At 31.4% G+C, this 26,526-nt stretch overlaps 3 protein-coding genes and 2 long non-coding RNA genes across 5 annotated transcripts; 2 read left to right on the plus strand and 3 right to left on the minus strand.

Annotated features, from left to right (window-relative positions):
- Positions 1-1,136: 1,136 nt before the first annotated feature.
- LOC101252544 (defective in cullin neddylation protein AAR3) lies at positions 1,137-6,216 on the minus strand. Its single transcript, XM_004232170.5, has 9 exons — positions 5,929-6,216; positions 5,451-5,568; positions 4,790-4,841; positions 4,568-4,643; positions 4,372-4,454; positions 3,333-3,429; positions 2,479-2,524; positions 1,769-1,854; positions 1,137-1,689 (listed from the first exon to the last, which is right to left on the minus strand). The coding sequence occupies exons 1-9, from the start codon at positions 5,984-5,986 to the stop codon at positions 1,373-1,375; spliced, it is 933 nt and encodes a 310-aa protein (XP_004232218.1). The 5' UTR covers positions 5,987-6,216; the 3' UTR covers positions 1,137-1,372.
- A 7,123-nt stretch (positions 6,217-13,339) lies between these two features.
- LOC112940991 (uncharacterized) lies at positions 13,340-14,063 on the minus strand. Its single transcript, XR_003245822.2, has 2 exons — positions 13,975-14,063; positions 13,340-13,741 (listed from the first exon to the last, which is right to left on the minus strand). It is a non-coding gene; the product is annotated as an uncharacterized lncRNA (long non-coding RNA).
- Positions 14,064-16,420: 2,357 nt separating this feature from the next.
- Positions 16,421-16,819, plus strand: LOC112940886 (E3 ubiquitin-protein ligase MPSR1-like). Its single transcript, XM_026029124.1, has one exon. The coding sequence runs from the start codon at positions 16,421-16,423 to the stop codon at positions 16,817-16,819; it is 399 nt and encodes a 132-aa protein (XP_025884909.1).
- Positions 16,820-21,527: 4,708 nt separating this feature from the next.
- LOC101244340 (uncharacterized protein) lies at positions 21,528-22,079 on the minus strand. The gene has a single exon (XM_010317951.3). It carries the CDS (start codon positions 22,077-22,079, stop codon positions 21,528-21,530), a length of 552 nt encoding a protein of 183 aa, XP_010316253.2.
- Positions 22,080-23,558: 1,479 nt separating this feature from the next.
- Positions 23,559-26,118, plus strand: LOC138342251 (uncharacterized). The gene is made up of 2 exons (XR_011215083.1): positions 23,559-25,375; positions 25,463-26,118. It is a non-coding gene; the product is annotated as an uncharacterized lncRNA (long non-coding RNA).
- Positions 26,119-26,526: the final 408 nt, after the last annotated feature.

Raw genomic sequence — 26,526 nt, forward strand, 5'->3', positions numbered from 1 at the left:
CATTTTCGCGGGTCGAAGCTCCGGAAACGACTTCTCACCCCACTCATCTTCAATCCCTGAAGAGTTGTTGATCCCTAGCTCAGCTCTACCCCATTCATCTAGTCAATAGGAGGGTCCGGCTTCCGATAACTACGTCATGGGTCGGAGCTCTGGTTTCGACCTCTCGCCCCATTCATAAACAAATGAGAATGTTTTATCATCAGAATCATCTTCGTTTTGCTTGAGTTTTGGTACAAAAAAAATCCGGAGTATCATTGAATGATGAACGAATTGAAAATTGTGAAAGCTTTCTAAATCTAGAGGTTGAGATTGAAGAAGAAGAAGAAAGAAATGAAACAATAGGATTTAACAGTGGTTTTAACGTTGAAAATGAGAGAGTGCAAGGGTAGAATAGGCATTTTTTTTCTTCCGGCAGCTTTTAGTGTCGCTGACGATAGAAATTCCGGCCGATGAAGTGAATTTTCTCCGACGAGTCGGTCTAGTTAGTGGGTTGGGTAAAGGGTTAATTGGCATGTATAGCTTAGGCGACAGTCGTGTGGATCCTTATTCCACGCAGGACACTTACGTGTTGAGCCAGGTGACTTATTTTTTCGACATTAGATGCCATGTCATGAGGTTAACGGGGGCTGTTAAGTTGGAGGGTATTTGTGGTCTCTTATGTGAATGACAATGTTAATGATAAGGGTATTTTTGAGCCAAAAATGAAACGAAGGGTATATGTGCTCTATTTCAAATATTTTGAGGGTAGTTTTGACCCTTTTTCCTTTTGAAAACAAGGATAAAATTGTAACTTCACTATGCTAATTATTGCTATCTTAATATGTGCGTCATTTCTAAAATCGACAACTAAATAAGGACGAAAGGAGTATCAAATCCTAGCTAATTTTGGTTTCCTACACAATGATCATTCCTAAATACCCTAATAGTAATAATTTAGTACATATCCATGATTTTCACTTGCGCCTTTGGCTCAGCTAATGAGCATCCGAAACAATTCGAATTCCCTTGTAATTGAATATTTTATCAACTAATAAATTTACTGTTCCACTTGCAAATTTAAGAAAATTTAGCAGTAATCATCATGAAAGCAACAGTTAAGGGATAGGTCCTATAACATAACTTATATATCAAACTAATTTCCTAGATCATACAACTCTTTTTATTACCTCTCGATTTGCTCCACAAATGTCATGCGTCTGGACACGTCAGAGGATTTAAAGAAGCATCAGAAAGATTACAGTTCGAATTTAATTTTTTTCAAAAATAAAAAATACTTCCTCATGTCAAACCTACATATCCCCAGTTCTACTTCAGGAAATAAAAAATGCCACTTTCTGATATATTGCAGTAATGAACAAGATCAAAAACCTTCTTATGTATAGGAAGTTCTCCTTTCTTTATCAAACTGCAAACATGAAGGGCCTGACAACAGTCCCGCAAAACCCTTGGACAAACAACCTTCAACAGCGCAGGGAGATGCAGAATGATTTAATGGGCTATTTGCTTTAACCATTTCCGAGTAACCATGTGACTGGTTTTCTGTCCAGTCAACATTTTGGTTGCCAAAATTAACGTGCCTCCTCTTCGAATTGACAATCACATCCATGCCTGGATCTCCATGAGATGATTCTTCTACTCTTTGTAAATTGCCACAAGATTTCCTCTTCATACCAGGAAAATTTATCAATCCTGCACCAAGAACACAGATAAGTAATAATAGTATAGATAATTCAGTGTGAACCAAGACAGTATCTTTAGCCGCAATTACCAGGGTAAGAATCCTCAAATGGCTGGGCTCCCGAATTACCACAGCTACAACAAAATGAGTTAGAAATAGTATCAACTCCTCCAACCCTGCATAACAAATCTGCCTCGTCAAATCTAGTCTTAAAAAATGCAGTGCAAATTGCTTGGCATTCAAAAGTGCATAGACCGTTACGGAATGCTAGCTAAAGCAAGGCCAAGATTTCCCTTTTAGTTTATGCTGCAGTCTGAATCGGAATCTAAATTTAGACACATCCTTCATGTAAGAGAAAAATAGACCATGTAATAAAATTCCATGGAAGGAACCAACCACAAATTGTGTAGGCCATGAACTACACAACCATGACCGTCCAAGACAGACACCAAGTCCACAAAGTTCTATACATCAATCACCCGAGTTAGTCCCCGGAACTTATTTCATCCAATAAGATGAATATCTTAAATGATACAAGTGAATGATGAGGATCAATCTCCTGAATCATATCATACCAAGCTTATCTTCTCTAAGCATAAGCAATAGAGGGTAATTACATCTCTAAGATACACATGCCAGACATGGTCTCTAACCTCTTTGTGCCGCAAAAGTGGAGAAAAGGGAAGAAAACCCATTACCGTTCCAAGTAAATATTTCTTAACATGACCAATATAATCTAGATGAAAGAAGCAGAAACACATTGGAATTAATTTCCACGAGAAAAATTGGTTAGTAGCCACCTGTACATGTGCTCAACAAAATCATCAATCAAAACAGGCCAAGCTCCTGCAGAGAACATCACCACAAAAAAACATAATGATTAAAGGAGTGGGCCGGTGGGATTAGTAAGATCGAAACACAAAATATGAAAAATGGAAGCAGCTATTCTAAACATAATCATCTTTCCACAATACCAAAGAAGTGCAAATTCATTCCAATATTATATATCGTAAAGGACTAATTACTCAAGATAAAAGAACGACAAGGCAAAACAGAAAATAATTGTGGCAGCGGAAAACAAAATTAACCTTCTACTTCTGGGACCTGAAAAATGTTTCTCCTTCCTACAGTATTTTTATATGATAGTCTTTCAATCTTAGGACTTCTCAAAAAGTTTGACACATTTCAATCAAATAATAAAATTCTATAAGACTCTTCATACAAAATTCAGACTCAGTTAAACAATGAAGTGATGTTTTTGCATCACTAACTATGCTTTGCATGATCTTACCAATTCAATACACAAATCAAACTTTCAAATTAAACTTTGATGATCAGATTACCACAAGATTGAGTAACTTTTAACTACCTTTCTTTCAAACTAAGAACCCACATTTTGCAGCTATTGTCTTGCAAATAACTTTCGTTAAAATCTCTGATAATAGCATAAATAGAACATCACAGAAGCAAAGGATGCATTGATGATACCAACTAGCTGGAATTGAAAAAAAAGGATACTTCTTAAATAGAAGAAATATAAAATACCAAATTCAGGAACCAAACTACAATACGTCTCTATTAAGTATGATTTTAGGGTGACATTGACATGTCCTGGATGGTGATGATTGAAAGCTAAATAGCGTAAATTTAATACCTTCCCGATCATATCCTTCAAGATTTTCATGCACAGCACGACTGAAGGCCAAAACTTGCTGCCAAGTATCCTCAGATATATTATATCGCTGTTTTTTCTGGAGATTTCAGTAAACAATAATCACTATAGGAAAATTGCAAGTTACCAACATTCAGCAGTCACCCAACCATAAAGTAGAATATCAGTCTTTGTAAAGTAAGGTACCACCATGGATTTAAGTTGACAAATATAAGCCTAAATAATGCATTGGCTGCCACAATCCAGCTACAACTGAAAGTCTCAATGCCCAAACCAAAAACACAAGACAGCTAAAACAACCACAATCAGAAAGAACAAAAAGAAGAAAATCTACCAGATGGAAAAACTTTTTTTTCTTTTGCAAAATTTTTTTAATAATGGGAAAATCGCATGTATAACTCCAGCTGGTAAAGATTGCTCACATTGCCGGTTCTAAAGTTGGATAAATGGAGGGGAGTTGCAGCAGGCAACCAGCCAACCAAAAACTAGTCAATTTCATGATGCACCTCACATGTTTGGAACTAAAGCTTAATTATTGCGTTGCTGCTATGAAAATCTCATGCATACAAGCAGTACAAGAAAAAAAATAGGATTCTGTACTAATAACTCCTAAAGTGTTACACAAACAAGAATTTCATGGGTCAAAGAAGAAACTACAAGTGCGAGGACGTTCCTCAATAAACAGCCATGTCTTCTCCTGTTTCTTCCTTACATAAGCCTATAACTAACATAGGTGCTAATGACATGACATCCCACGATATTCGACGTCTATTCATCAGCTGACAAAACCTTATTGTTTGTATTCTATTGACCCTTAAGACAAACTTAATAAAGTAGACTTAATTGTCTACTCAAATAACCTTAACGAAGCAAAGTTACAAGCACATGGATCCTCTGTAATTGATGAATTTATTCAGTCTTAAAATTCGATAATTCTTAACACATACAAACAGATGAAAAATGCAATTTGAAGTTTGAACACATGACAACAAATCAATCAATAAGAGTCACTGACACTTACCTCAACAAAGTCGCACCAGTGATCAAGTAGCCGAAACCTTCCAGCTAAAACTATTTTCCAACCAGTAACAGCTTTACTTATAGCTGAAATATTTTAAACTCAACATAAGTTAAAAAAAACAAACTAACTGCACTATGAATGCTTTACAAAGAATGAGCACACTGCTGCAAAATCATCTACAAGGTAATCAACTTACTGATGTTCTTTTGTCCATTTTCTCTGAAAACGAAGAAGACAAAATCATAGAAACGCGAGAACTCAGAGAAGTCTGCCTACAAAAGGAAATACAATGTAAGTTCCTTTTTTGATGATTGAAATACTTTGTATTGTATTAAAAGGCCAACTCTAAGAGAGATGGATGTGGATAGTTTCACACTAAATAAAATCCAGCCATCATAACATCATCCAATCAACAAACCTCCAAATTCAACCGCAACTTAAGCTTGTACACTTCTTCAAAGATAGTCGCCCTGCCATGGTTGAAAACAAATTTGTCAATATTGGCAACCTCTATCTATTCCTTCCCCCCCCCCCCCCCCCGCCCCCCAACGTAACGAAAGGTGATCTAAGACTAACACAAGTAAGCCACACGATCACAAAAGAATTTAGACAGAAAGCACCGATAAAAATGTAACGGCAGAACAAGGATTTCAGCATTGGTCTTGAGAATCACGTAGTACATCTGGCAAATGTATCAGGCTTCCCAATGTAATAAACAACACATATTCCTACCCAAAGCAGAAGTGACATTCAAATCAATCACAAATCTGTTAGAAACCGTCCAAGAAAATCAATTTGAGTTGCTGTTATTCTCTCAACGGTTCAACCGTTAGACCTTTGTCTTTGCAAGACAGAAAGAGCAATAGCTGTAAGTATTTTTTATTTTAAAAAGGTATTATGCATACAGAAGTCCCAACTTTTCTTTGATATGGATCAAGCATTTGCAAGTGTTCCATGTTGGTGTTTCAAGGGGAAAGAGGAAACTTGAACTCTTGTAGATATAGTTTTGGACTCTTAGAATCCAGACATACATAAAAGATCAAAAATGCTGCTAGTTCCATGTCCTACCAAATACATGCCTTATATGCAAACTTGAATCCACTAATTTCATAAGCTGGTTCAATGCCTCTCTTGTAAATCTGGCTTTCTGCAATTCATCTACTAGGTTCCTGGTAGCATATGCCCCTGACATGATATCTGCAAAGCAAATACATCACTAAGCAGATCAACATAAGTGAAAAAACACCAATTAATTACATAAACCTGACTTGTTCATGTATAATGAAAAAATTCAAACAAATTACAAAAAGTTAAATCAATGCAAAACAAGAACATCAACGCCTTCACATAAAAACACGGAGACCTAGGGACAACCGTAACTTCCAGATCAAAAACAAAAGTATGAAGCCTTGCATAATTTCTTGAATGAATCGGTTCAATTCATATAGACAAATCAACTAGTTTGGAATTTAGTAGTATTAAATTAATGATAATCCATAAGGAGAAACAAAAATTACGAAATTAAAACTACAAGGAATGGAATCTGGATTAAAATACCACAGTATCGGCCGTAGATATCGAATATATCCAAGTGATTTGCAGCGGGAGAGTCCATGGCTACAAGAATTAGGAACGAACTGGAATTTTAGGGTTCGTAATATAGAACCCTAATTCAAAGATAGCAACACAGAGCTTTCTTTCCAGTTATCGATTGATTTTGCTTCTTTTGAATTGGGGCACAATTTATCTGCAACGTTACCGGAATATTCTGATACTAGTAATATTTTTTGTCCCAAGTGACACCGTCATCCTTCGCTTCATTGGGTTTATTATTTATATTTATATATTTAAACCAACAAAATATTCATTCAATTTAACCGAACTATTGTGGCTCTTGGGGAAAAGATATAACTAGATACATAATACTAATAATGAAATTATGTTATTAATAGTAAAATAATAAATATAAATTCATTAGCTTATTAATAGAAAATAATAAATTTAAATTTAAATTATTTTGAAAGTATTTTTCAATTGAAGTTTATTTTAATAATTCGATACTCCTTTTAACCCCCCCCCCCCATAAAAGTATTTCTAACACATCAAATATCCTTGTTTGTCCATTAATTGCTCTGGTATCGTTAATAATAATAAATAATAATAATAATCAGATAGATTCAATATTTTTATTCTCATATAGTGAATATTTTGCCAAGGACAGCAACTAGAAAATAAAAAAGGAGGGATAAAATAGCATACGAAAATATAAAGTTAAAATTACATGTGATTATATAATATCATGATTGATACGAATAAAAATAATATGTGAAATATCATAGAAGAACAAATACAAATTTTCAAAAATTTTGTGTATAAATGGTACAAATCATCAACTAAGTAGTAGAATTTTTTTGTGCTTTCCTACTAATTAATTAATTTATCGTATGGATTCTCAAATTTCATTAGCTTCTTAGCTAAATCAACTCAAACTTCTTTATCTAGAAAGATGGTACAACAATCTTTCTTCTAATAATAATAACTAGATAGATTCAATATTTTATATTCTCATATGGTGAATGTTTTGTCAAGGATAGCGACAAGAAAATAGAAAAGGAGTGATAAAACAGCATATGAAAACATAAATTTAAAATTGCAAGTGATTATATAATGATTAACACGAGTAGAAATAAAATATCATATGTCAAGATTACAAATATAAATCTTTAAAACTCTGTGTATAAATGGTACAAATTATCAATTAAATAGTAGAATTTCTTTTGCGCTTTCTTGCTAATTAATTAATTTACCGTATAGATTCTCAAAATTTCTTCAGCTTTAGCTAAATCGACTCAAACTTTCTTTATCTAGATGGTACTCGATCTTTCTTCTAATAATAATAACTAGATCGATCCAATATTTTATATTCTCATGTGGTGATTGTTTAAAGAGTGATAAAATAGCATATGAAAACACAAAGATAAAACTGCATGTGATTATATGATCTCATGATTATCACGAATAGAAATTACATGTGAAATGACTGGGAAGGACAAATGCAAATCTTTAGAAACTATGTGTATAAATGGTATAAATTATCAATTATGTAGTAAAATTTCTTTTGTACTTTCAAAATGGTATAAATTATCAACTATGTAGTAAAATTTCTTTTGTACTTTCATGCTAACTAATTAATTTACCTTATAGATTCTCAAAATTTCTTTACCTTCTTATCTAAATCGACTCAAACTTCTTTATCTAGAAAGATGGTACATCAATCTTTTCTCTATTAATAATAACTAGATAGATTCAATATTTTATATTCTCATATGGTATGTTTTGCAAAAGATAGCGACAAGAAAATAAGAAAAGAGTGTTAAAATAGCATATGAAAACATAAAGTTAAAACTGCATGTGATTATATAATATTATGATTAACACGAATTGAAATAATATGTGAAATGTCAGGGAAGGACAAATACAAAATCTTTAAAAGCTCTGTGTATAAATGATACAAATTATCAACTAAATAGTAAAATTTCTTTTGTAATTTCTTACTAATTAATTAATTTACCGTATAAATTCTCAAAATTCTTTAATTTCTTAGCTAAATCAACTCAAAGTTCTTTAGCTAGAAAGATGATACATCAATCTTTCATCTATAAATTTAACCATATGGTATAAAAATTACACAAGATAGCATAAAACTAACTTTCACAAATGATTACTTACCCCTTTGCTCATTTGTGTGCATGACTTTAATAATGTATATTTATTTCAAATCCAACCAAAATTAGGTTCTTCATTACAATATATATATATATACACACACATAAATGGCGTGTCTTTTTTCACAAGTATTTGTAACGATAAATCATGTCATCGCTTATCACCATATTTACGTACCTTATTTAATTTAGTAAGTATTGAATTCGAGCAATGAATTAAATTAATATGATTATAAGAACTTCATTATTGTCAAATTTCAAAAACGTTAAAAATGAGGTCTGTACCTACAACATAGACAATGGAGGCACCGCCAATTGTTGTAATTCTTTGAGAGGAGAGTTAGAGGCGGAACCAAGATTAGGAGTTTGGGGGATTCTAAATTAAATGAGTTTTTTTGGGGTTCACATGTTAATATACATTAAAAAAATTAATTTTTTAATATAAATATAGAATCTACAAAAAAGCTAGTGAATATGTCTGAACCCATAAACCTCCATCTAGCTCCGCCTCTGAGAAAAGTAAATGTATAATTTGTTTATTGGATTATATTAACAAGTAGTTGGAGATACATGGTTCAAGTCCAATTTGTAGATATCAAATGCCTGTGATTGATTCCTATTTGGATTTTGACTAGGATTAAGCTTGCCTATATTCAGCAGGGGCGGTTCAGGCACGTCCAAGATGTGCAACGTGACATTTTTTAAGCTAGTGTCAGGTAGGTCGAAAAGAGGTAAAAAATTACTTATGAAATAAGTTTAGAGGGTAATAGGACCTTAGTATAAATTAGTGTATCTTTGTAATTTCGAGCATAAGTTGAGGGTGTATTTGTGCATTTTCCCTAAATAAAATACATATCTAGTTGACATGTCTTTGGGATCAATTTAAATTATTAGGAAAAAATACAAGGTTCATACTATGCAATATGAGATTTTGAATAAAAACAAATATTAATAGCATACATACTGATCTGAATATTAATTGAGAAATGATACAAAATTCTAAAAAAAACTATAAATACAAAACAAATTTATAAGAAATTTTTCTTCCTCAGTTTGGTTTTCAACATGTTTTTTGAAATCTTCATCACTCATTTTTTTTATTATTACGAGTTAAATTCTTTTTAGAGAAACGAAAATAAAATTGGACAACTTTTACATATACCAAACATAAAATTATATGCTATAGCAAAATTTGCATGATTGCGCTCCATAACAAACTTATATATGTATAATTCGCTATACATATACAATTGAAGCGAATTGTATAAAACGAGAAAGAGAGAAATTATATACAATTTGAATTGTATAAAACGAGAAAGAGAGAAATTCTATACAATTTGAATTTGTATAAAACGAGAAAGAGAGAAAGGCAAAAAGAGACTTGTGCAGGGAATATACACTTGAATCGAATTATATAAAATGAGAAAGAGAGAAATTATATACAATTTGAATTTGTATAAAACGAGAAAGACAAAAGAGACTTGGACAGGAAAATATTTGTATTTGTATAATTATAAGTGTATAGGACGAAGATATATGCATTTGCATGCGTTTATACAATTTTCTTTCACTTTATACAATTAGAAACACAATTTATACAATTCTATTGTATAAAGCGAGAGAGGCGAGCGACATGAATAAGCGAGAGAGAGAGAGGGGGAGAGTGGCGAGCGAGAATATGAGGGAGAGAGGGACTGACAAACAGTTTGCTATGGAACACAAATAAATCAAAAGGTAATTACTATATTTATTTTATATTACTAGTTTATCATTTTATAAAATTATCCCAATAAAATTAGTCCAATGTGAAGCCTAATTTGAGAAATAAAAAAAAAAATTATATTAGAATAAATTTTATTTTCTAAAATAAATCCATATGTATACTAAAATTCCCTAAAAAGAACACAATGTCTTACTACGGCTTTAGTGCATGTAATCTTTGGTGTTTAAAATTTTGACACTATTGCTTCTCAAATAGACTTCTCTTTTTCAAGTTTACATGAAATATTCACAACACAATCAACTCCCTAGTCACGTTTTTGTAGAAATTTGACTGCAAATTCTATTATCCAAGTTTAATAGCTCCTTTTGCCTTAAATCTCAATTTAAGGCTAAATCAGTGGAGATTAAACCCACATAAGAAAACAACATAGGAAGAAAAACACGATATATACTATGAGTGTAGAATATAATGAAGAGGATTAATTAAGCAGTTGGATGTATAAAGTTGAATTGCTGCGCAGTTTAGAACATTAGTGTTGCAAAAAGAAAGTTTTAATGTGGAAACAATTGAGCTAAAACACTTCTAGTAAGGACGTTGGCTAATAAAAAGGTTATGAGATTTCAAGAGGTGTATGCAAGCTGATCAGGATATCAAGATTATAAAATTCAGAATCGGTGTTATTGAATATCAATTAGGTTTTATATGACACTATTTATACATAGACATAAAGGGTCATGTCTTCTTCATATGTATTTGCAACTATAGACCATGTCGTAACTTACAGGTCATAGACACAACCACCTTGTTTGATTTTGTAGGTATCAAATTAAAACATATTGGACTTTTTAATCATTTAAGAGTACTCATTAGCAACAATTTCAATATTTAGTAAAAATGTCATTTTAGTTTGTTATATATCTTATTTATATTTTTATTATTTATTTTTATTTAAAGAATATAATTATTTAATAACAAAAAGGAGAAAATCAAGGAGGGAATATTTCAAAAAAAAGGCAAGCATCCTTAATTTTCTCATCAGTTACATTTTCAAATAAAATTTAAATTTTTTTTGGAAAAATTAGTAAACTAGTCAAAATAAATAACATATTTAGTAAAAATATCCATACTTTATAAATATTAGAAATAATGTCAAAAATGTCATTATTTTTAAAAATTTATGTGTCCCAATTTCCTTCCTATTTTATCTCTCTTTTTCAATTAATTCTATTATCCTTTTTTAAAAAAAAAATTATTCTCTCTCATATTTATATTTTCAAATTGTTAATTCTCTCTCCCATTTCATTTTTTTTCTCTCTTATGGTTATCTTTTCTGATTTTCCTCCAACATTCAAGTTGCAAATATTTTTTTGTCATATATTTTGGTTGTTTTTTTAATCCAAAATTGAATCAACAAGAATCCCTTTGATTAAGGTATCTCTAATCTTTATCCTATTTTCATATTTCTTTTCTAATTTTATTTTTGTTTAAATCTTAAAAAAATGTTGTTTGTATTTTTCAATTTCCGTTATGATTTAATCTCTAATGACTGAATCCAAGAGGCTTACTAGAGGTATTCATCTTAATCAACCAATTTCTGGTGATTTTTCATCCTTTAATTTATTTATTACTTAACAAATAGTGTATAATGTATGATCCGCTGCTAAAATGAGGGAAGAAAGAGGGTAAGAACATTTACAAGACTCATTGGTGTGCAAAATCTTCCTCAAATTCAGAACGCAAATGTAAAATCTTTGTCTGCTCGTGAGGATCTTGAAAAAGACGACGAAGATCGCGAACAATTTTCTATTAGTTTGTTTTGTATTTATAGTTCTTTTTTAGAATTTGGTATGCTTTCTTAATTTGTATTCAAATCACTTATGTATACTATCAATATTTGTATTTATTAAAAATTTCATTTTGTATGGTTTATGAATTTTGTATTTGTCCCTAATTTGTATTCATCCAAATGTATGTCAACTAGTTATGTATTTTATTTATAAGAAGAACAACTTTCTATTAGTTTATTTGTATTCGAATACAAATACAAATAATAGACATATTGGAATGAATACGACTTAGAAAAGGAAACAAGATTTTGAAAAGAAAAATAAATACACAGTGAAAAATATATACGAATACAAATGTATTTCTTAAATAGCTACATTTTATTTGACATACATATTAGAATGAATACAAACTAATAAAGGTATGTCAACTGAATTTGATATTTTTTTCTAATTTGTATTTATTCTAAATGAATTTCAACTAGTTATGTATTTTATTTAAGAATGAGTACACCAAATATTCAATTATTTCTTTTCAATTTTATATTTCATTCACTTTTTCATCATACTAATTTTTTGTATTTTATATATTATTATACAAAATTCTAAATAAAAACTAGAATAAATAGAAATACAAATAAAATACATATTGAAATGAATACATATAAGATTTTTGAAGAAAAAAATAACTATATAGGGAAAAAAAATATATAAAAATACAAATATATTTCTTAAATGACTATATAGATAAATTCGGCATACCTATTGGAATGAATACAAACTAATAAAAAACTATAATAAATATAAGAATATATTCTGGAATGAATATAATTTTAAAAAGGTAAAAATTCTGGAGAAAAAAAAATTTAAATTTTATTTGAAAATATAACTGATTAGAAAATTAAGGATGCTTGCCTTTTTTTGAAATATTCCCCCCTTAATTTTCTCCTTTTTGTTATTAAATAATTATATTCTTTAAATAAAAAATAAATAATAAAAACATACATAACAAACTAAAATGACATTTTTACTAAATATTGAAGTTGTTGCTAATGAGTCTTCTTAAATGCTAAAATATTGACATTTTGAAAAATTTCCCTTTGTATTCTCACCGTCACTGCAGAATTTAAGAGAATCTAATTTCAAAATATTTAAGTCCTTTTTTATTGTAACAATTTAATTTCAATTTTTTCACGTGTCAATGTTATACATTTTGATATATTTAACTAACTTTATTTGATGACCATATGATATATTGGATTTTTTTGAGTAACTTTCATATGTAGCAAACATAAAATTCATATTTATTTGTTATAAGAAAGTTTGTATAATTGCACTTCATAGCAAACGTGTATATATGTATAATTCGCCATATATATACAATTGAAGCAAATTGTATAAAATGAAGTGTATAAAACGAGAAAAAGAAAGAGAGTTAGGCAGAGAATTTAAAACAAAGTGTATAAAACGAGAAAAAGAAATAGACTTTGGCAGAGAATTATATAAAACAAAGTGTATAAAACGAAGTATATAAAACGAATTATATAATTATAAGGGATCATTTGATAGAGTGTATAAGAATAATGCAAAATAGGGTGTATTAGTAATACTTGCATTACTAGTGCTTGCATTAGTAATACTTGCATTAATTATGTCTGCATTATTTCTTATATACTGTTTGGTTTGATGTATTAGAAAAAACAAATCTTGCATAACTTATATTTAAAAAGTGTATGTTTACAAAAATACCCTTTACACTTTATTTCTTTATATACTTTCTTTCCAACAAGGTTCTTTGCTAAAACATCAAAAAAAAAAAATTCTTTGCTAAAACATTATTTCTTCCTATTCTTCTTCTTTTTCAAGCTCAGTTTCCTCCATCATTTCTACTCCACCATCAAACCCTAAACCTATCCCCTTCCTTCCATCTCTACTCCAACCAGAAATCATTCAAATTAATACTCCAATCCAACAAAAAAAAAAACTAAAAATTCAAAGATTTTTCATTTTTCACACACCCAAAAACCTCTACAAAACTTCACACAAATTCCCCACCCATTCACCAATGTTCCAAATTTTCTCAACTTCACCAATCGAGATCGCAGAAAAACAGCACAAATTCACCAACATCAGCTGACCTTTATCAACAAAAATTAAATTAAATTAATCAAAATCCAACAACAAAAATGATAAAATCAATAAAAAAAATTTGATATAGATTAAAAAAAAATGATAATTCAGATTATTCTGGAATGTTAAAGCTTGGATTGCCCCTACTAAAGCTCAAAACTATGAGCAAAGAGAGAGAAAATAAAAATGAAGAAAGAGATGTTGAAAAATACAGATTTTAATGAAAGATAAGAGTACTAACCTTATGAAGATGAGCAAACAATGTTTGATTGAGCAAAAGGAAGAAAAATTACTCTTGAATTTTCATTGACAATGTACAGAGAAGATAAAAGAGAAGATGAAACAAGTACTATGGAAAATGTTTTTTTAAAGGGCTTTGAGGGTATTTTTGTAATTGCATAATCTAATGCAAGTGTAAAAATGCTATGTATTACTAATACCTAAAATTTCTTGGTATTAGTAATACACAACTTAATACATAATATTGTGTATAACTAATGCTTGTATTAGTTATACATGACCAAAAAAAATGTAACAAACAATGTATTACTAATACACACACCTAATGCATGTATTAATTTTCCTAATACCCTCTACCAAACGACCCCTAAGTGTATAGAATGATTATATACAATTTGAATTTGTATAAAACGAGAAATGGAGAAAGACAAAAGAGACTTGGGCAGGGAATATACAATTGAATCGAATTGTATAAAACGAGAAAGAGAGAAATTATATACAATTTGAATTTGTATAAAACGAGAAAAAGAGAAAGACAAAAGAGACTTGGGCAGGAAAGTACTTTATTGTATAACTATAAGTGTATAAAATGGAGATATATGTATTTGCATGTATATATATAATTTTCTCTCGCTTTTTACAATTAGAAACTCAATTTATACAATTCTATTGTATAAAACGAGAGAGACGAGCGAGAATATGAGAGAGAGAGGGACTGACAAACAGTTTACTATGGAATACAAATAAATCAAATGATAGCTACTATATTTATTAATTTGTCATTTTATAGAATTATCTCAATTTTTTTATATTCTTAAATTTTGTGTTAAGTTAAATTAGGTGGAGTAAATTTTTAAAATTAGAAATATAAGGGCAAGGGGAAATTAAACGTTACCAATTAGATGAATCCAATTTTTACCAATAACATAAAAATTGAGATTACTAATTAACAAACTAAACGAACAACACAACACAGTGTTTCTCTGGTCTCTCCTATTACCTGTTGGGTTAGGGAGTTAGGATTTCGGTAATTGAATTATTTTATTCTAAATCCAACTTGAAGAATATATACATAATATAAATTTGTTGTCCGGGAATTGATTCATCAAATATACTATGAATACGAGAAGAAGATCTTTCCGTGAGCAGCCGCAGCCACCACCGGCAGCTATGGCGCAATTCGACTGGCGGAGCAGCATGAGCAATCGCGAATTATGATTTATTGGTGTTTGTTTCTCTTTTTCATTTTCTATAATTTATGTTTTTTATTAGTGTAATAATGACAAAAGTTAAAAGCCATATTATTAATCATCTTCATTACTCTGACTTTTTATTCTTAGAAATTTATTATATTAAATGTAAAATATAATTTTTTAACATTTTGTGTTTAAGCCAAACAAAACTAAAAGAAATCAAAATTTTGTATGTGTTATTTTCTTAAATCTTTTTTTGGTAGTTAATTCTCACTTTTATTCTCTTTTATCTTATTTTTAAGTTTTACATTTTTTCTCAATATAAGTTGTCCCAAAAATAATTGGATATCTAAACCTAAAGTATAATGATAGTAATAATAATTATGAAATTTAACTAATTAAGATTATTAAACTTTTCTTTATTTAAAATTTAATTATTAAAAAGTTATTAATACAAATATTAAATTAATCTAATATTGTACAATAAAAATAATAAAAACATGTGATGATTGGGTCATGACGAGGACAAGTAATAGCAATTGTGGATAATGATTTATAATATTGTTGGCTAACTATATAGTCATGAATACTAACAATTAATAGCAATTCGAGTAATACATTGTTGAAAAGTCATACTAAGAATATAATTTAAAAAATTATAAATAAGCATAAAAGAGTGATTAGATTTCAAGTTTACATAAATATATATAAATTATACTAAGAAAATCTCAAATAAAAAAAGAAAAAAATGATCTCAAGTTTACATTTAAGTAGTTCTAATATTACCCAATTCTTATTACCTTCGCTTTTTCTCTAAAAAATTTATTTTTAATATTTAACTTTTCGAAGTTCACATATATTGATTCCTTAATAAATTCATATTTAATCTAAATATTTTTCATAGCTTCTCTTCTATAAAATTATGTGATTAACAAAGTCTTTTTATTAAACTTATTATTCATAATATGTAATTTTATTTTAATCCTTTTCATGACCGCGCGAAGCGAGGCTAAGTATAGTCTATATAATTAGTGCTGTTAAAAGTATATCATTCCCAATCCAACTAGGACTAGGTTCGAGAATATACACTATATATACACCCCTCCATTAGACGCCCTTACTAAATATTGGTTTATAATTAGTACTGTTGTTAAAAGTATATAGGTTCGAGAATATACCCTTTATATATACCCATCCATCCTATACCAAGTACTTTAATTTGCCATACCAAGGTTGTTTCAGTATCTCCCTCTGATGAGTTCACACATCCAGAATGAAGCCGGGGCTTCAGCACCAGCGGCACAGGCTTCAATAGAAGCACTGCCAATTGTTAAAATTATAGAAGAGGAAAGTGAATGTGCAATTTGCTTGTTGGAGTTTCAAGTTGAGGAGAAAGCTAAAAAGATGCCATGTAAACATCATTATCATTCGAATTGCATTAACCGGTGGTTGGAGATACACGGTTCCTGTCCTGTTTGCAGGTACAAGATGCCTGTGGCTGCCGGAACAAGACATACCCTGATAGAGAGTATTACAAGTGTTGGTGGTAGTATTAATGAGTCGGATGAACAAACAGATATATACACTGAGAGCATCTTAGGTTGTGTTTTTTATTCTGTTTATGTTGGTTCACTGTTTATGCTATCTAGTTAATACGAGAGTGGATACATTAATGATTTTTTCCTCGTTTACCCAAAAAAAAAAAATAGAAGATATTTTTCTCAATAGACTTGTCTTTTTCAAGTTTACACGGAATTTTTACTAGACAATCAACTGACTACATACAAATGTTCTTGCCTGCCCACGTAATATATTTAACAAACTCAAGTAATAAAATAAAGTTGATATCTCAAAAGATACACTCAAGTTATTAAACTTTGCTTTGTATCAATAAACTTAGGCCTTTAACACATAACAAAGCGGTCCTTCACAAAAGCCATCTAAATTGTTAAAGAGGCTTGCTGTAAGGCTCAATCAGAGGTACTTTTTGTTTTGGGGGGGACTTTAACCCACAGGCAAAAACATCAAGAGAGTAAGTGACATAAGAAGAAAAACATACTAGCACTATGACAGTAGTAGTAATATAACCAACGAAGAATTATATAAGGCACACAAGGACAAACGCTGCCCATCCTTATAACTCAAGGATATGTATGTTCAATGACATATTTTAAGTAGCACAAAAGCACATTGACAATCAGCTAAACGACTCAGAGTCTACCCCAGTTGGGCAGAAAATATCATCTTCAGGATTAAGCAATTTACAGAATGCAAAAACGTGCTAAGCAGTTTAGGACATCAGTTGTAACGATTCAAAAAAAAAAGAGAATTATGTAAATAAGAATAAATAGGTATTTAAGGGCATAATTGTCCTTTCACGTTTTAAATGAATAAATAAATAAATAAATAAAACAGATTTGTATTTATTTATTTTAATGTTATTTGACTAATTCTTGAATTAGTCTCCTAATCCAATTAGTCCTCTCTCTCTCACGCTTCTAAACTCCCTCTCTCACGTTCTCCATCTTCCTCACATTATTTCTGCCAAAATATCAATAATTTTCATGCTTGAAGAACTCACAAAAAAAATTTTTTAAGCAAAAGAAAAAGTAATCAAAACGTCAAGGCTAAGAGAGGTATACTTTGAAGTGAATTGGGAGTGGTTTGGAGGAGTTTTCCGGGCAGCAACATTAAAGTTTGAACATCGATTAAGGTATGAGTTTCTCTCATGGAATTCTTTCTCCAAGAGTACTTTCTTTCGGACGTTTCTTAAACTCTTGAAACTAAGGTTGTTCCCCTTCGTATGTCCTTGTCCTTAGCTCCCTAATGAATTTGTAGGATGGGTATGTTGTGCTGCTAGATTTTTGCATGAATGATGTGTTTAAATTAAATATGAGTGTGTTTATGTGCGGGAAATCGCGATAATGATCATCAGAATATGACCGGAAAAAGTTGATGTATGGGTGTGTATAGGGCAGTGTTTTAGGCATTGTTTTGGGTATATAAGTTGTTTATTTATCATGTATTTTATGTGTGAAATGGGTGTGCAATGTGATGTTCATTTTGATGAAGCATAGTGAAGTGAATGAACCATGAAATCTCCCTAAGAACTAATGTGAAACTTGATGAAAAAGTGCAGAAAAAATAGTGGAATAAATTTCCAAAAACATAGAAATAGGTTTAAAAAGAATCTGGAAATTTTTGGATGTCAAAGAATTAAAAAAAAAAATAGAGGGGCTGTGGGGGTTCGAACCCACCACCTCACAGCCTCCTCTTCAGCGAAAATGAGAGGAAAAATAAGGGGGCTGTGGGGGTTCGAACCCACAACCTCCCTATTCAAGCGAATTTAATTAAAAATAATAATAATAGTAAATTAAAATTCTAATTAAAGTTGGAAAATTAATTCTCTTATGTAAACATTGAGATTTAATTTAGAATTTTAATTAAAAATAGAATATTAATTCTTTTATGTAAATATTGAGATTTAAATTGGAATTCTAATTAAATTAGAAAATTATTCTTTCATGTAAATGATTGAAATTTAATTTAGAATTCTAATTAAAATAGAAAATTTATTATTTCACGAAAATGTTGAGACTTAACTTAGAGTTCTAAATTTATGAATATTAGAACAAAAATCAATGAAAAATATAAATGATATCCAAATAATTCAAAATTTGGGTTCTCGTGTCCAAACCTCCGTATTGATACATAAGTCATACGTGAGTGAAATATTCAAGAATAATGTCATCTACGTAGATCAAAAATCAAAGATCTTGGCATATATACAAGATACATAAGTCTTGTAATACATAATCTTAGAAAAACAAGAATTCACTTAACGAACTATAAATGAAGCCTCATGGCTTGTATGTATAGATATATAAGTTTAACATACGTTCAAGAATAAGTGAACCTAAGATATACGTAATGAAATGAAGAATGTGGTGACAATCATGATGTGAGGTTAATGCGTATGATGAGAGCAATCTTAAATGAGCTTAAGTAAATGTTACCGATACATACTCACCAATGAGAGTGTAAGATAATGAAGAGACCAGTCTCTATGAATACTCTAATAAAAATATTGAGTTTAAAACACTTAATACTAATGATGAGATGAGAAATCATCTATTGAGCTATGATGTCTTCATACTAGAAGCAAACTTCTATGATGTATGAGTTGCATGTAATGGAACTTTATACCGAGCACCGATAGGCTAGCTATGAGTGGTGATGCCTTCTTTCGGGAAGGGCGGAGGTTCACGTAATTCTCATGAGATGAGACTGTCCGGCTTGCCGGGTATGGGTCTCCACACATCTCCTAGTCTTTGAACCTATATTGCCACTATAGGGATCTGGCGGGGTTAAATTCCCATATACGCTAGCATGTTATTTGAATCGCTTTGGCCGATGATTCCACCTCTTTTCGGTGTGGGGAAGACACTGGATTTCATGATGCTCACATGATCTATGTCGGTTAAAGTTAAAGTTCCCAATGAATGAATGAGGCCAGCCTCAAATGAATCATATAAAGAAATGAATGATACCGAAGGTGTTAGGATAGGATAATCAAGAGGTGAGCTAGATTCAGGTAATGACATTAGGTCATTCCTGATCATTGCACAGCAAACCCGATGAAAGTCTTAAACTACATCCTAGGTATAGCTGGTGTTCGCACTGGCCTATGAATGAATTGAAATGAAATACGAATGAATGAGTGAAGCAGACTCTGTGTTTGCTAAAGAAGGCTCCCTAGTTGAGGTCCCATATGTTGAGCCCTCATTTTGGAAAGTCTTAAAGTTAAGTCTATGATAATAAGGTCTCATGGTATACGAATGAATAATATGAAAGAAAGTATGTGTTATATGTTATGTGTTATATGAATATGTTATGTTTTGTGTGCTATACGATAATTATAATGATGCATGTCACTCTCATGGCATAACTTTCCCAATCTCAATTTGGCAAGTCCACTGACTTGACTTCCAAAAATCATGTTGTTAGGAAAGAGCTATTCTTCCTCATGCATGTCCCTGGTGTGTACTTGCATATACTCATACTTAGTACAAGTGTGTACTAATTCCATACGAACATCTATTTTTAGGTGCAGGCACAGGTGGACGCTAGAGCTACAGGTTCGTTGTTGCAGCTATCCGGACATCAGTATTCATCCGGAGTTTGGTAGGTCCTCATGCTTTCGAGGATGCTACTGTTTTACATTCTAGCGTAGTTTTAGAGTTGAGCTAGCGGAACATGTTCCACTAGCGTTTCTTTCCTGTTTTGGTTCAAACTTTGTATTGGTGCTATTTTGGCCGATATACAATTAATACTTAATGAATTATTTCTTTCAGTTGCTTATCTCTTAAATGTTAGATGGTTGATGATGAACGATTACGAAATGTTAAGAATGTTCAGCAAGTATGATTAAAGAATCAAAAATTTCAAATTTTCCGCTAAAATTAATCTATGTAAAGTAAGAATGACGTAAGCAGGCTTGTCTGCGACCTCTGAGAGGTCAACGACGCCGGTCTCGTCTGGGGTCTAGATTCCGGTCGTGACATCAGTTACACAAAAAACTGAAAAAAAGACTAAACAATTGAGCAAAACTTCCCATTACGAGAACATCAATAGCAACTACATACCCGGTGCAATCCCACAAATGGGGTATGGGAAGGGTAGGATATACGCAAACCCTATCTTTATGGAGCAGAGAGGCTGTTTCCAATTGTCCATTGGCTCAGAACATCAATTATGAACATGGAAAATGTTTTCATTCCTAACTGTAGCAGTGGAAGGACCTAGGGAATTCAAGCAACTTCAATACATGATCCTCTAATATGAAAATTCTTTATACAGCTCGAGAAAGTACTACACAGTGAAGTCTGATTGCTGAACATGTGACTATTCCTTTGAACCTAATTTGCACAATGCAGTCATAAAACTAAAGAAAATAACAACTAACAAATGTTCGCAAGAAGAGATATAGAGTACTCCAGAAAGAGAACACTAAAGCCTAAACTGATCCTATAAGACGTGGTCAACGAGAATTAACCATGGAGAACACACATAACAGTAAAACATTAATATCAACAAGATCAAATTGCAAAAAAGACATCTTGTGTGGCCGAAATAGTACTTGAATAATTTTTAGGAACGGGGTACACTATTATGGTAGCCAAAATGGCAGATTCCCCTGCTACATTATAATAAGGGTTCCTGTTCTTTGTAATATATATATATATATATATATATATATATATATATAAAAGCTTATAAAAGGGTCTAGTACTTTTCAGAGAAGATTACCAGCCAAAGGCATCATCTGATTATTACAGCATCCAAAATATGCTTCCTATAATTATTTCTTAAACTTTCCAGTCTTCCTTGGTCCAGGAATTTCCATTGTACCTATAGAGCAACCACATCTGCCTCGATACACAAGAATGGCTCTACCATTAGGCGGAGCCATTCTCTTAAGCTCACCTTCCAATTCTTGATGGTAATCTCTAGGTAACTTGAATATCCCCTTTTTAACTCCTCCAATTTTAGGAGGAGTCAAATTTGACTTCTTAAGACTGTCTTCTGTCTCTAGCTGTATATCAAATTCAGCAGCTTTCTTAAGCCGACGACAACCTGGTCTCCCACATCCTCTCCCTGTTGTACAAATAGTCACTGCCAAAAGAGCAATCACAGCAAAAAAAATGCTAAGCCCTAGACAGATAAACACCATCGGAGCGCGCAAAAATTCCTCTTTCACCACATCAGAAACTTCTTCGAAAAATTCAATCAGTATATGCACCACAAGATTTATGTAAGGATACAACAAAACCCCAGAAGCACCAACCACGGCAATGAAAATCACTACATCAATGATAGCAGAGTGAGACTGTTCACAATCACTTGGCGGCATGTTTCTTTTCTTGTCCGACCGATTGATTTGCCTCAATTTCGAAAAGTGGGCAGTTGAAATCTTGGTTTTCACCCTGGCTAATTTTGGGTCTATTGGAGGAATTGAGGTGTGTAAACAGACCATTTGGGTTAAAGATTTCAAGATTGTATCTAAGAATATAAAAGACTCAAATCAGATCGGCCAATTTTCCCAAATTGAAAAAGGGATTGGAATATTGATGGATAGTCAATTAAGAATTAATATCAGATTGAAGTAATCTACAAGGAAGAAGACTAATAGCAGAGAATGGAGATCTGGTGTAAATTGAAATTTAGGCCGGCCATCAAAGAGTGTAGAAAGGGAAGCAGAGACGACAAGGAGATTTGATGTGTATTTAAATTCTTTCACATGAAATGGTGGACTTCATACACTCCAAATTTAAGTTTTAGAATTCTTTTTCTGGTTCTAATGGGCTACAACTTACCTACATGGGCCATATGACTCATCAAATGACCCGACTCAATCCCACCATTAAAAATTATTGAAATACACAATTTTTTATATTTTACTATTATCCCATTCTATTTTTAAAAATCTCTAAAATTCATTATTTCTTTAATATATTCGAGCTACGTAATATGTATTTGATTTATTTTATGATGTATCCAAATTAATTTTGAATGTATTCGAGCTACATATTATGTATCAGATTTATGTTATAAGGAATTAAGTAATTACAAACTAAACGGTGATAGATTGTAATTTCATATTAAAACTATAAATTTTAGAAATATCAAATATGATAGATTAGATATAATAAGGTTTTATAGTTATAGTTTTGATAATTGTGCTTTATATTTATAGTTTTATCTGCTAAGGAGGTCATGATTTGTATATTTTGTGCGATTTGTATATTTTTACTTATATTTTTGTATATTTTACTTGTGAATATTACAAATAAGTAAGTATATATAAATTATGTATCTATATATTTAGAAATTTTTCTGAACCCCCATTGTATATTTCGCTTGCCAATATACAAATTGGATAATTTATTGTTAACTTTTTATAAATCGTATACAAATAGCTAAGATAAATATATACAATCAAGTGAATTACACAATTTTACGTGAATTATACAAATTAAACAAATAGCAAGATCTAAGGAAACGATGACTGCTAATCACAATTTTCTAAAACAAATAGCTATAGCTTTTCATACCTTTAAATATTTGTTTTTCTATAAAAAAATTCCTAAAATTATAGTTTAAACAATTTTCATTTCACTCCCAGACATTCATAACTTGATATGTTTCTACATGCTTAATTTTTTTTCTTTATATATATATATATTGAATTTTGAAAGTGTGTATATTTTTCGTAGATGAAAATTTTGAGTTTGCTACTGCGTAAAAAAATAATAAAAAATGTTTGGCATATCTTTACAATAAAGTAAGGTATTTTGGGTAATAGTAAGCAATTGAAAAGTATGTTGTTGATAGTGAAAGCACAAGGAGGTGGCATCATTGTCATATACTTTGACTCGTGTGAGAGGAGTATTACTTGTCTAAAGTCTAACACAGTCTCGACGTGACAAACAAGGAATTCAAAGTTGAAATTAGAGGCTAGTTGGTCTATACGCACGACGAAATGGGAGGTTAAATTTTCAAACTAAAATCCATGGCAAATTGGGTTGTTGTACGAGTTAGTATTAGACTATTAGACTAAAGTCAGACCATCAAAATTTGGCAATGATTTAAGTGGCGCTCAATAGTCCATCCTTAGATATTTTTCCGCTTTATGAATAGCAACATGTTGGAAGTGAAAGCAAAAAGTTATGAAATGACCCAATAAAGTAGTCACTTTTATGTCTTACGTTGGGCCTGTTTGGATGGACTTAATAAAAGCAGCTTTAAAAAGTACTTTTGAAAGTGCTGAAACTTATTTTTAAAATAAACAGTTATGCATTTGGATAAAAGTGCTGAAATTGTTATGCCAAACGTGAAAAGGGAAAAATAGAAGAAAGAGATGTTAGGGTTATATGGGTAATTTGAATATTGTATAAAAATATTAAGAGAAAAAACATAAAAAATATGGTCAACTTAAAACAGCTTATAAGCTAAAAAAAAAAGGCACCCTACCCCAGCTTTTAACTTTTGGCTTAAAATAAGTTTTTTTTAACTTAAAATAAGCTATTTTAAGTATTGTCAAACAGTTAAATAAGTCAAAAACCAGCTTTTAAATCAGTTTGACCAGCTTTTAAGCTGAGCCAAACAGACTCTTAGTATGATTTGATCTTACAAGAAACCTACTGCAGTTCAGAAATTGAGACCGTTCTTCCTTTCTATGAGTAACAAATACCCTTGCAATAAATTACACAGTTAAATTCAACATAAAAACATATTGCAAAATAATAATTGGTATTTTCCCAATAACATGAACCATGTAAATCCCAAAATAGATTCTAGTTTGGATGTTTACCATTATAACTGGTTATGACAAAAAGAAAAGAAAAAAATACTTGCAGGCAGAAAACAAAGTAATGCAACAAACAAAGTTAATCTAAAAAAAACAGCTTATTCTATAAATTAATTTACCAGCAATCACAATGTAGTTTTCAAAAATCCTTTGGTCGCGCTGATTGAAGAACTTGATGCAATAAAGAGGAACGTAGAATACTATGTTGTATAGCCAGATTTTTCCTACACAACTCCAGCCAATGCTCTGATCTCCAAACACAACAAGCATGGTGGAAATAAGTTGATAAAACACGCAAATAGATAGGAGAATATCACAACCAGGCAATAAACTCCCAGTCCTCATGACGAATATTAACTCAGAAAGGGCACAGCTAACAAATCCATCAGCCTTCTCTATGATTTCATCAATTGATACATCATTATCAGCAGCAATTGATTCGCTAATTATGTCCCAACAGAGCAGATGAAGGATACATATTTGTTCCCATTCCCACGCGACGCCCAATTTCTTTTCCAATTACCAGTTGATCCCTTGTAATCATTTTAACGTTCACTCCGTGGTTCAACAATTCCCTGATTGAGCTTGCACAATCCTCCCTTGGCGGATCAACAAAAGGCAGAACACCGATGAATTGCCATGGACTCCCAGATTTCTCCTTTCCTCCGTGTGGAACTTCCTGGATTGCTACAGTGATTGAGTGCAAGACCTTGTCAGCAAACGTATCAATCACAGAGTGAACTGATTGTTCTGTATCTGACGAAACTTCCAGGTTGGCCTGCTCAGCACTTGGTTGGAACTTTTTAACAAGGTGGGCAGCTGCCGCATTCCTATATCTGGTACGAACTCCAGTAGCGATAAAATTTCTCCTTTTTGACAGTTTGAACCAGAGTAAGCACAATCTCCACGACGTGATTTTGTTACAGGAAGGGATTCACCTGTCAGATCAGACTGGTCAATTTTCACGACTGGATCATCAGTAGTACAGTACTTGAGGATACGAACATCTGCAGGAACTATGTCTCCCATTTTTATACGGATCATATCCCCTGGGACAAGGTTAGAACTGTTTACTTCACACCATTGTCCACGTATAAGAACTCTGCACCACTTTTCTAAATATTGGACCCGAGATGCTATATCGCTAGTTAGTATGATAAGTTATTTACAATTGGAAATGTAAGGATACCAAAAAAAGGTACCAATCTGGAGGCCTTCCTCACAATTGCCATTGCCATGATAGCAGCAGCTACCATAGTCCGTGAGAGAGGATTACGTGAATATCTCAAAAAATTAAAGAATTTACTCTCCGTCTTCTCCTCCAGCTTGTTGTGTCCATAAATGGACAACCTCTCTTCCACATCAGTATAAGTAAGACCTTCGTCCTCTTTACATCTCAAATTTTCACAAACTTGTTCAATCGGTATGTTTTCCAAATCATCGAGATCCATTAAGACTCTCTGGTCCGATCCATAGTCAAGACATACATGAGTAAGACTTTTAATTAAATGAGTCATTTTCTTTGGCATTAATGAAACATGTCTCTTATCAATCACAAGGCTCAGCGCGAATTTTCTAAAAATGAACGACTTTGGATCAAGTTCTTAAAATCTTCAATATCGGATTAGCTGTGTAACTATTCTAATTTCTCTGCTCTGATTATTTATTTATTATTATAGAAAAAAGAGTAATTAAGTGTCACAACTACTTTAGGATTCTCTAAAATAAAAGGTTCAAGAGATTTGTACACGAATGTTATGCAAAGTAGTTACGACTTAAGAGTGGAAGAGTAATGCTCTCTTTCTACTTTCTACACTAAAATCACATGGTCATATAACTTAAGAATACTAACTTTCGGAAGAGTAACTTATTTTTACTTTTCTTCTTTTTCTGAATAAATCTAATAAATAAGATTATGAAATAATGAATCACATACACATTATATATAATCTGTAATTGTTAAAATTACACTTAATTAGAAATTATGGAT

Source organism: Solanum lycopersicum, chromosome 2 (genome assembly GCF_036512215.1).
Source record: "Solanum lycopersicum chromosome 2, SLM_r2.1".
Classification (NCBI taxonomy): Eukaryota; Viridiplantae; Streptophyta; class Magnoliopsida; order Solanales; family Solanaceae; genus Solanum; species Solanum lycopersicum.